At 29.7% G+C, this 12,132-nt stretch overlaps 1 protein-coding gene across 1 annotated transcript; it reads right to left on the bottom strand.

The window, feature by feature from the left end:
• Positions 1-6,103: 6,103 nt before the first annotated feature.
• LOC110664170 (protein argonaute 16-like) lies at positions 6,104-11,730 on the bottom strand. Its single transcript, XM_058129203.1, has 22 exons — positions 11,604-11,730; positions 11,201-11,353; positions 10,912-11,108; positions 10,467-10,810; positions 10,218-10,315; positions 10,040-10,137; positions 9,770-9,941; positions 9,563-9,679; positions 9,381-9,488; positions 9,229-9,291; positions 9,019-9,132; positions 8,758-8,923; positions 8,560-8,672; positions 8,334-8,471; positions 8,142-8,272; positions 7,853-7,918; positions 7,269-7,332; positions 6,992-7,109; positions 6,833-6,906; positions 6,604-6,698; positions 6,478-6,509; positions 6,104-6,399 (listed from the first exon to the last, which is right to left on the bottom strand). The coding sequence occupies exons 2-22, from the start codon at positions 11,351-11,353 to the stop codon at positions 6,245-6,247; spliced, it is 2,616 nt and encodes an 871-aa protein (XP_057985186.1). The 5' UTR covers positions 11,604-11,730; the 3' UTR covers positions 6,104-6,244.
• Between the last annotated feature and the right edge of the window lie 402 nt (positions 11,731-12,132).

The raw sequence follows: 12,132 nt of genomic DNA, 5'->3' as shown, positions 1-12,132 counted from the left end.
CAGCTAAAAACGTTGGATGCAACGAAGTTGGGTAAATTTTAACAACCGTTTTTGAACTTATATAGTTATAACATTACAGTCCTTTAATTTAAAAATGTAACATAAAACTCCTTCAATTTTCAAATTTTACACAGTAAAATCCCTTCGGCCTTCAATCACCGGTTTTCCAGTTATATATTGACCTGGACAGTTCCACCGTAACGCTTAGTCATCATTTCTCTTTCCTCTCTCAAACCATATGTAAATTGAATCCTTCTGCTCTCCATAGAGAACATAATTTTTCATGTGTAGAGTGAATAATTATATACTTTGTATAAGAAAAGAAAGAAAAATGCTGACTAAGCGCCTCACTGGATCTATTTACATCAGCATCTAATTGAAAAATCAATAATTGAAAGTCAGAGAGATTTTACTGTATAAAATTTAAAAGTTGATGGAGGTTTCATGTTACATTTTAAAGTTGAAGGACTATAATGTTACAATCATATAAGTTTAGGGATAGTTGTTAAAATTTATCCCACCGAAGTTATTGCAATGGGAAAAGCTAATAATGATTCATTGAACATTTTGTATATTGGACTTCATCTCTTGTTACACTTAAACAACCATGCAATTAATTTAATCTTCATTTAATGGAACGGATTAAGGAAGGGAGGAAAGGATATGCTTGGGACTATGAGAAGTAGTTATGAGCATTTTTTTTTACAAGGGTGTTTGCTGTAAGCTCAAGTTTATATGAGAATTAGTTTAACAATTATTAGATTAAATATTCACATTTACATTAATCAAATTGAATTGAATTGAATTAAATTAAATTTTTAACTAATCAAATTATTAGATTAAATATTTACATTTACATTAATTAACATACTCTAAAATTATTAATCAAATCAAATTGAAATTGATATAAAACTAAAATTAATCAAAACCGAAAATATTCTATCGGTCATAATTGAATTAATTGGAAAAAATAAAATATATTTTTTATATTATTAATTAATTATTAATAAAAATTTATTTATAATTTTTATTCATAAAAAATAATAAATATAATCGAATATTAATAAGATAATAATTATAAGTTAAATATTGTTATAAAATCATAAAAAAAATATAATTAATATATTAATTAATAGAAATTCAATTATTTTGATTAGTACGGTTATTAAGTCAAAAGTAACTGAATCGATAATTGAAAATTAAAAATTTTTATTATTATTAAAAAAAATAATTAAATTAAACTTATTTTTATTGAATAACCAAATTTCATCAGTTGAGTTTAATTATTGAGTTATAACCGAATGATATAAGCCACTACTTTACATACACTTTAATTACGTGCTTAGATATAACCTTTTCCACGTACAAGTAAAGTTTGAGTAGCGGTTGTGGCAATTGCAGTTGTTTTTATAGCCAGGTGTTCCCGTACAGGGGTATTTTAGTCTTATCAATATTATGTATGATGTAAATGTTTAAAACAAGGATAATATATATATATATATATAAAATAAAAATTGTATAAAAATTGTATATTAATCATAAATAATGAGGGGATGTTAACGTTTTAGTTTTATAATTAATTTTTATTAAATAAGGAAGCAATAAAGGAATCGTACATGAAACAGTGAATGTAACTTAATTTGTTTATGAGAATTTACTTACTAAAATATCTTAACATGTTTTTATTAAGCAATATCTATTTCCACATCCGCATTTGCTAGTATTAATCAATTTAATTAATAAAAAAATATAAATTATATATATATAATAATAATAATAAATTTTTATTATTAAATTAATTTTTATTTAAAATTTTTACTTAATTAATTTAATTAAATAAATTTTCTTTTTTAATAGTAACTTTTAAATTAGTTTATGGCGAAATTATACAACAAAAATATATTTTTAATTTTTTATATATAAATTAATGGTAGTTTATATAATTAATTAATTTATTTAAATATAATAATATTATTTTATTTAAAAATGGATTAAAATTTACCGATATTATTGGTCAAATAAATTTGACGATACTAAATATTTCCTAATTTGATAAGATTACACATTTGGACTATTTTAACATTTGATTCATTGACCAAATTATCATATACATTTCATTTTTTTATTTCATTTCTGCTAATATTTTTAATTATTTTTGCTTGTAGTTAAATTTTTTATGTAATTTTTTTATATATCTTTGACTTTTTTCTGGCTGCATAAAAAAATAAATATTTAACTAAAACAGGAAAATAATCTAATGTAAAAAAACAAATAAAAAAGAAATAGAAAAAAATGACTGTAACCCCCATATAGTGAAGACTTTAAAGATAGCTCTCAACTTTTTAGGAAAAAATTACATTAACCATATAAAAGAGCATAGATTATTGTTAGAGTCCAAGTCCAATTGGAATTAGGAAGTTTGATTAGTTTATGATAAATTTTAACAGCTGTCCCTGAACTTATATGGTTGTAACATTATAGTCCTTCAACTTTAAAATGTAATATAAAACCCCTTCAACTTTCAAATTTTACACTGTAAAATCTCTCTGACTTCCAATTACTGATTTTCCGGTTAGATGCTAACGTGAACAGATTTAGCGTGGTATTTAGTCAACATTTTTCTTTTCTTTCTTATGCAAAGTCTAAAATTATTCTCTCAACACATAAAAAAATTATTTTCTCTATAGAGAATAGAAGGATTCAATTTACACATGACTTGAGAGAAGAAAGAGAAATGATGACTAAGCATTACGCTGAAATTGTCCAGGTCAACGTCTAACTAGAAAATCGGTGATTGGAGATTAGAGGGATTTTACTGTGCTAAATTTAAAAGTTGAGGGGATTTTGTGTTATATTTTTAAATTAAAGAACTATAGTGTTACAACTATATAAGTTCAAATACAGTTGTTAAAATTTACCCAATTAGTTTAGGAAGTTTAGTATAATTTAAATTATGAAGTTTAATAATTAGAATATTAAAAGAGCTAGGTTTTAGTGGCCTGTATATATGAATAGTTAGTTAGCCATTATATGGAATGCATTGTAGAGAGTTCACGAAGTGGAGAGGTGCGTCAAATTCCTTTAGTTTTATTTGAGTAATTTGTGAGGGTGAGAAAAAATAATTAGTAGTTGTAATTATTTTTTCTTGATAGTGAATTTATTGGTGGAATAGGCTTGTGCTGAACCACGTTAAATTTTGTGTTTTTTATTTTGTGTGGGTGTGATTTTTTACAACAATTATGTATTTGGGTAACTTCATATAGAGAATATAGGTTGACTTTATATTAATTAACTATAATATAATATTAATTTTTATTTGATTATTTTAATTTAATTCGTAATTTATGTTAGTTCAACTCTTTTTTTATAAAAAAAATTAATTTATTTTAATTTTCTTGTGCTTAATGGAATGAGAAAAGTAAAATAAGAATTAAAAATAATAAGATTTGTGAATTGAAACTAATAATTCTTAAAAGAAACAAGAAAAATAATAGAGCAAATTAAAAGAGGATTTAAGAGCAATTGATGAAGAGATAATGGTTGATGAGAAGAAAAAAGTTTGGTGTATGTCAAATGACAAAAACCAAAAGTTATTAACTATTTATAAGCAAAGAGATAGAGAAAGTTCAGATTAAATTTATTTAGGGCATTAAATCATTGTTAACTAAAAAAAAAGCTATTTTTTAATTGAAAGAATTTTAACGTTGCTATTTAAAATATTAAAACTCTAAAATATTAGCCATAAACTTTTATCAAGTAAGTTGGCAATTACTTTCAAATTAGTGGCCTTAATGGCCATAAGCTTTTCTTTTTTTTTTTATTGGCCATAAGTTATTCTTTATTATTATTATTATTATTATTATTATTATTATTATTATTATTATTATTATTATTTAATGAAATATTACACGTCTTACATTGGCAAATCATCAGCAATTAAATACTAAATATAATTACAGTTAATGTTTTGAAATTAAAAATTAAGGAATATAATAGTGGATGATAACTATATTTACTAGTTATATATTATAATTGTTTAGGAAATACAAAAAAAAAATTAATATTGACTTTTTTTAAAATAATTTAAAAATTAATGGATAGACATTATCTTTAATAATTAGACATGCTTAGAAAAAAAATTCAATCCTTAATTTCTCATAAAAATTAAGTATCCCATGAAGTTGGATTCTAATTTAGAATAAATATTTTAAAGAAAATTAAACCTTTAGTCATGGCAATAACTACAGAGTAATATAATATTCATAGAATTTTTTTGAAATTAAATATTTTTTTGTTGACAAATTATCAGTAATTAAACACTAAATTTTATTGCAGTAAATGTGTTTAAAAATATTATATTAAACAGTTATAGTTTTCTTTTAAAATAAATATGAGCATTGATTTTATAGTCATTGACGTTCTCAAAATAAAAATTAAGGAGCATGATAATATATGATAATTATATTTAGTAATTATTTTTTTAATATTTAAATTTGAAAGATCAAATTAATTAAGGATTATATTTAAAAAAATTAAATTATATAATAATTATATATTATAACAGTTTACAAAATAAAGAAAAAATTATTATTAATAAATTTATTTAAAAATTAATATTTGACATAAATGTAATAGACTTAAAATGTGATAGGAAAAATTATCATTAATAAATACAATTTAAAATTTTCATTTTACATAAATATAATAAATTTAAAAATTTAAGTGAAATCCTACCTACTTGACACATGGATTTCCCTTCTTCTTTCTTTCTTTTCTTTGCCTTTTCCTTCACTCTAAGTTTCCAACGTTGTATACTCTTTCCTGCCGCTGCATTCATAATCAAATATTTAAATGGGTTGTTGCTGCACAGAAAAAAAAACATAATATCGCTAACAAATTATCATAGTAATATTTTATATTTTCTTTTATTATTAAATATAATATAAAATATGAACTCACCATCACTAATAATTTAAATTAAGAAATACAAATTTTAATATTAAGAATTCATAATATAATAAATGAAAATAATCATTAAAACAGTAGCAATCCTCCTTTCAGCAACACAACATAAAATGAACAGAAATTGGATAAAGGGAGAAAAGAGTGTAACTTCTCAAATTTTGTATTTTATGATGTATTTCAATATATAAAATTTAATTTTTTTTTAATTTTTGTTTTAAATTTAATTTTTTAACTTTATAAAATTTTTTTTTATATTTTATTCCAATATATTTTAGTGTCTACGGTTCCTTACAATTTTACATAGAGATAGGGGTACTCACAAAAATTATAATTAGCTAAACTCAAATTTGATTAATACTCAAATTTGTCTTAAAATTCGATTAAAATTTATTCTTAAACAACTCAAACTCAATCATTATTATCTGAAAAATATCGAATCCAATTAATTTTATATATTTTAATTAAAAATCTATATAAAAATTATTTTTATTTATAGTTTATATTTTAAAATTTTAAAAATTCTATAAAATATGTTAATTTTATTTTATATAAAATAAAATTTTAAAAATTTATAAATATTGTTATAAAAACATATATTTTATATTTAACTAAGTATTTATATAAATAAATTTGAGTAATGAATACCCAATATATAAAATCCGAACTTATTAGGAGTATTAAATTTTCAATTCAATCCGCAACCTATTTATATACTACCTAAACCTAACCATATTAGATCGGATTGGATGTCTGCAAAAACTTGACCATTGCCATCCCTAATCTCGCGCCCCAAAGCATTCTAATTAATATGAATCGAATGAATGAAGTTTTGGACCTATAAACCTTTGTGGCAAAATTTTGGGCAAACCAACTTTCATTTGGGAAATGCAAGGTCACTATCATTTTCCTTACATTGAAAACTTCAAAAAGAGACCATCTGGTACATTTTTCACCGTAAAAGATCTCTAAGACGTGATCATAGCGAGTTTGTGAACCCTTCCTATCATCTTTTTAATTAAATAAAAATAAACACACTCTCTATTTATCATGATCTTCACGTAGATACTTCATTTTAGAGAAATGTCATTGGTACCAACGATTATAAAATATTATATTTTAGTTATTAAAAGAAACAGGATAAGCTTTAAGGAAACTTTATTATAGTACTGTCAGAAAGCATTCAGCTCCACAGGAAACAGTAGTAGTAAGCCTTAGCACACTGGCAGCTATAGCCAACAAACGCAAAACTACTATATTAGGAAGAACAATCAGCAGCACATCAGCAGAAGAACATCGAACTAGCAACATTCTCGTGCAACCTAGGCAGCTCTGGAACTGGACCCTGTCCTGAAGAGATTTCAGACAAATTATCCTCAAACTTCATAAACTGCCCCATCTGTCGTGCAGCAAGGTTAGCATAACGCAAAGGAGCCACTGCAGGAAATACAACAACAACATTGTTAAGGCACTACGAATTATCTTGTTGAGTATTGAAATGTGCAGTAAAATTACCTGTTCTGATAGCGGTAGTACTCCTTTGGTTCCTGAAAAATAAGTAAATCCAATCATTTGATCATGAGGATGAAAAGTTTTGCATTCAAATGATGGATGAGAAGGAATTCGAGCTTGAAAGCTTACACATAAGAAAGAGCATGGATAAGATTTTGCAACTCATCAGGAGAGAATCCAATCTCATCAAGCAAGATATGATAGTGTGCAGGCCTTGAAGTTCCCTATCATAATGCAGAAAAATAAAAATAATGCATACGCGTTTGATTCGTTATTAAGAAAACCGAGGTTATGCTCGCAGGTGTATCAGATCAAGCATCACTGTGTGTGTGATAGAGAGAGGAGGCAGAATACTTACAGTCATGCTTGCATGAGCGCACAAGTAAAAATCATAGTTTCTGGGATGCACAATCTCTGTATCTACAACGGTCCCTGTGAAATTTTGTGGGGTATTGCATCATGAAAAACAAAGAAATGAAAAAACATAAAAATAAAACAACTCTGCAGACTAACTGACCAGAAGGAACATTTTCAGGGCTAATATCTTGAAATAGCTTAGTGTGGCGATCCTTCTGAGCAACAATTACCGTGAACTTGGGAATGTCTACCTCACTTTTAAAATGATCCTGATAGGCCTGTAAAACAAGAAAGTTCATCAACTTGAAAATAACAACAATTGGAAAATTCATTTTATATCTCCCCTTATCAGCAGGTCCTACAGCAGCCCACAAACTTTACAATGGAGCAAAAAGAACAAGTACAGTATTACAATAGGCACAAATCTGTAGCAGAACCTTTAGGATCTGCTCCACTTCAACGTTCAAAACCTTACTGAACTGTGACTCAGCCACTCCATTCCTGAAAGCATCAAGTCGAAGTTCATCAACCAAAAGAATCCAGCAGTAGGAAACAAGTATATTCAAATAAATCCCAAATATATCTTATCTACCATAATTAAGTTCTAATTGGCTGTTAATAATGCAAATAATTAAACAGTTTAAATAGAAAGAAAAAGATAATTTTAACAAGTAGAATAATCTTGTTCGCACCCATTAATTGTGCTTACAGGTGCAACATTAGATCTCATTGTTAAATGCGCAATCAAGAATGACAATTCTAAGCCTCATATTTACTTTCTTCAGGTCCTTCAAAGAGAATTTTGAATGAAAGGCACCGATTGAATATTGATAGGTGAGGCATTCTCAGGGCCACTGCCAAGTGTTGTTATCCCACCAAGGCATTGCCCTATGATGGAAAATAAACAAATTGGCAGCAATCCATGTGTCACTCAAATTTTCTAGAACCTAGACATTTGGAAAATTTCCCAAAAAATAAACAAATTAGAAGTCAAAATATAATTAACATAATGCAGTGATACCTGAAAACAATAATGTGCTTTGGTTTGTTTCCATTGCTTGTGTGACAGAAGTCCTCTAGCAGCTTCCTGCAACAGTGAACAATTCCTCAACTCAGATGAGTGATAGAATCAGGAAAACAACAATTCTTTGCAATGTTTATGTACAATATTGATTATGGGACTATCTGATGAAATTAAAGACAGTTTTGCTGTTACCAGAAACCATTATTTCAATGGATCCAAGGATGTAAATAAGGCTTCAAAGGTTGATAATCTGACAAATGTGATGGAAATCTATTTACTACATTACCTCATCATACCATCATCCTTCCCATTAGCTAAAGGGTTGTATAGAGCATCAATCATCTCCTCCTTAGGAGATTGAGCTCTTACAGAAGCTCTATACCTTGAAATATGTGGCCAATATAGAGATCCGACAACCTGAAAATAGCAACATTATCAATACTGAGCATGAAAAAATTCATTAGAATTCAAATTTTACCGCGGCTACTGATGGTATATCTGATCGGCCAGGAAAGCCAAGAGACACGCCCATGCCCAAAATCATTGTAGGAGTATCTTTTATGAGGGGTATTTTCATGGAATCCTCAATTGCCAACAGAGAATTAATTCCTCCAAGCTATAATAAAAGACACAACTTTAACTCAATGTCTCATCTAAAGGATAAACAAATAGAGATACTTCATGGTCCTATTTTCAAGAAATACCTTAGAATTGATCTTAAGAAGTACATTGGTAAGATACCGATCATTAATCGTGGATGGGTAAATGCACTGTGTAACAATGCCAAAATCACAAAGACATTTCTTCTTCCATGGTCCTGGGAGTGCAAGGGAACATATTTGTCAAGTAATTTCAATGAGTTACCCTAAGAAATGTAATACAGAGACAGATGATTAATATACCATAAATGTCAGATTTCTTCTCTGGCAAGACGCACAAAATAAACTGGGTATCTTTCAGAAGCTTAGCTCTGTTCAGCATCTCAAACATATTTTCTACTCTATCAAGAGGTTTGTCTCCTCTAGATTTTGGGTCCTCCCATATTGGGGTACGTGGGCTTTCAATTTGCTTCAAGGACGCATATATAGAACAGGCATATGAGCCATAGAAACAGAATTTACAAAGGTAAAGATTGAAAATAATAATGTAATTCAAGAACATACTATGCCCATTCTCCTTCCACAGCTTATGAGATCATGGAAGATTTTATCAGTATAGCAGGGAGCAGAAAAGTTAACCACAGCCCATCGATCAATGCAAGTGGTTTTGAAAAGAGTCTGCAATTGGAGAAGATTTAAATAACATTAGACGTAATAGATGACAAATGAAATATAAAATCAGCAAAGTTCAGCCAAAATAGAGAGTCACAGTACCTTGTGATTGAAGTTCCACCGACCATTCCTGGGGAAAAAGTCTTCCTTGTTTCCTACCCTCAACTGCGTATTACATGCAGATGCATTTTATCAATTTAAATGCACAGAGAGAATCACAGATGGGGTGCGGAACAAGAAAAAGAAAGATTTACCATTGGAGTTTCAAGTACGCGACTGTCAACTTGCATCATTTGTCTTTCTATAGAAACACCACTTGCAGAAAGCAAAGAATCATCATCGCAACGGTAGTTTCTCACAGCCTGCCAAATGATACAAATGCTTTTACATTAGTTAAGGCCACATAAAAATAGCATACAGATAAAAGAAGACTTACATCAATCACAGTTCGTTTTCTATCTTGAGGGTTTTGTCTAGAACTTGCAACCAAAGATGCTCTTAGAGTTGGGAATAGAGCTTTTGCATAACGCTGGAGCGGAACAAGCGTACAAAGCTGCAACACAGGGAAAAGCATAGGAAGTAAGACAAGATTAAAGCAACACAAGCTAAAAATAAGAATGTTGCGTAAGAAAATTCAGCATACCTCTATTGGCAGATAGATTGGTTGTTTAGTATTGCCAACATCAAGGCAAGGCAGACATGCAGAGTCGGTGAGTTCTATGCCACAGTGTTTAGTAAAATACTCATACACTGTTATCTTCACAACCTGCGGCTCACCATTTGCACAATCATGGCTTCTCACTTTCATTGAAAAACTAGGAAATGAGAGCAAAGTTAGAGGTTCACAATGGATACAAAACGAAGAGTGACAATTCAAAGAAGGAAAAGGCACAGATGGCAAAGAACCGCTTACTATTGCTCCTTGCAGACCTTTTGGCTCAAGCCTATAATTTTATATTCCTTGTTACGGTGCCTTGGCTTAACCCTCAAATTTTTCAACATACTTTTGGCCTGTAGATCAACATATAAATCAATTTTCAACAACACAAAACTATGCTGGATTTTGCGGATGCAGTTTAGCAACTTATTACCTTCACCCAGTCAATACAGCATGGATCCTGTACATTCTGATTAGCTTTCAGAAAATCAATCACTGGTCCAGGGGTTAGGAACATCGTCATAGTCACATCTGGAGCACACCAGAAAGAAGAAGAATGGCAGACATCAATGAATAAGCAGCAACAAATTAAAAACACAGAAATTACAAGTACAACACAACACAACACAACATTCTACTCAAACCAAATTTTGATTTAAACAAAAAAATAAAAACTTAATACCCATATTAAGAGACAAGCCACCCTGAGTGGTACGGAAGCTGGAATGGTATCCCCTAACTCCTGTTACACCTCCTCCGACATCAGTGAAGTTCTTTGGATCGTCATGAAAGAATGTCTGCCTTAACGGAAGCCACCGGCTTTGCCTGTTCTTCAAGATACTATCCAGCACTCTTAAAGCATCTCGAGTATTATTATTTGTCTCATTTCCATGGAGAGACAGAGCAAGGGAATTTAAAGGGATTTTCGCAGCATAAACTATTTCCACTTTAAAAGTCTCTGACCGCAAACGACGTTTAGACCTCTCACAAGTTACCGCAAAGCTACGACCACCATCAGCGTTGCAACTTCCATTATCATGCAAAGAAAGTTTAATTCAACACAAGTTAATTCCAGCATAAAACACTCCAACACGCAAATCATAGAAGTGGATGGAAAATTCACATACCGTTTTGCAATTGATTCCTTAGGAACTACAGTGAACTCCATCCAGGACTGTGGCAGACGAACCAATGAATAGAGGGTTTTCTCACCATCATATGCGAAGCTTTTAGCAGCTAGTTCACATGAGTACGTCTGGCAAAGCCTATCAATTATTTTTCGCTTTTCATCAACAACTCTGTTATCTTCGGCAGTAATAGAAACCTGCAACATTGTAAGGCATAAGGCATATATATATATATTGAAATACCAGAAACAAAGCAGACAATAAGCAGAAAACCACTGGGTGAACATACACTATACTGGTAAAACACGACATCTGTGACATTGACAGAAACTTTGAAGTGGTTGCTGAGCAATGGCATGGGATGCCCGCTACTTCCAAACCCAGGCCTGGCTATGATAGAACGTTTCGTTGGTTTTGGACAGGATCCACCAGCTTCTTCCATCTTGCAATCAAAACAGAAACGATCATCTCATAAGTGACTTATCAGCTTCCCAAAATATAGATGGATTCATACCAAAAATGCTTGTTATTACAGAAATGAAAACACAGATTGACACAGAAATACAACCAAAATCAGAGTATCAGAGACCAATTAAGAAAAAAAATAGACGCTAAACACAAGACTATCAAAGACTCATTCAAGCAGAAAGCTAGAAAGCACAAATAATACTGGGGAATGGATGATTATTTACTGAGAGTGAAGGCAGTGTGTATTTGGCTTCTCTGGTCTTCAGTGGTCACCAAGAGAGTGAAGACAATGGAGGAAAGAAGAATACAGAGCGTGCTGCGTTTAAGGAATCGCGTGTATTTATAGATACGTTGCGGGCGATTCACTGTCCATTCATGCATACTTTCCATTAAAAAATGGGCGGATTCACTGTCCTTCGCTCCATGCCGTACATGGATATTAATTCACATCGTAAAGAAACTGCTTTTTTGGTTGTAATCCTGAGGGCTAATTATTTGAATATACTGAAAGAATTTAAAAAATATTGCTCTCTTAAATATATATATAAATTATTATCGACAGGTGTTGAGTGTAGTGCAAGGTTAAGGAGAGCATTATTTTTATGATGCTATGCAAATATACAATCTTTGATAACTTGTACCCACAATTTACCACCCAATCAGTAAAGGATTATAAAAAAATGCATATGATTGCTTATGTGAATAATAGATAGATTAATAATATTTTTTATTTTTTTATTTTTATTTATTAAT

The sequence above is a fragment of the Hevea brasiliensis genome, chromosome 10 (genome assembly GCF_030052815.1).
Source record: "Hevea brasiliensis isolate MT/VB/25A 57/8 chromosome 10, ASM3005281v1, whole genome shotgun sequence".
NCBI lineage: Eukaryota > Viridiplantae > Streptophyta > Magnoliopsida > Malpighiales > Euphorbiaceae > Hevea > Hevea brasiliensis.
Note: the sequence above shows the minus strand (reverse complement) of the source record. Positions and strands in the feature narration are given on the sequence as shown.

Excerpts from the sequence above, each read along its gene's own strand:
- LOC110664170 (XM_058129203.1), bottom strand. The coding sequence starts at position 11,353 with ATGGAAGAAGCTGGTGGATCCTGTCCAAAACCAACGAAACGTTCTATC. Across the intron at positions 8,924-9,018 it reads GTGGAAGGAGAATGGGCATA|CAAATTGAAAGCCCACGTAC; the intron begins GTATGTTCTTGA and ends GCGTCCTTGAAG. Across the intron at positions 8,472-8,559 it reads TTCTTAAGATCAATTCTAAG|CTTGGAGGAATTAATTCTCT; the intron begins GTATTTCTTGAA and ends CTTTTATTATAG.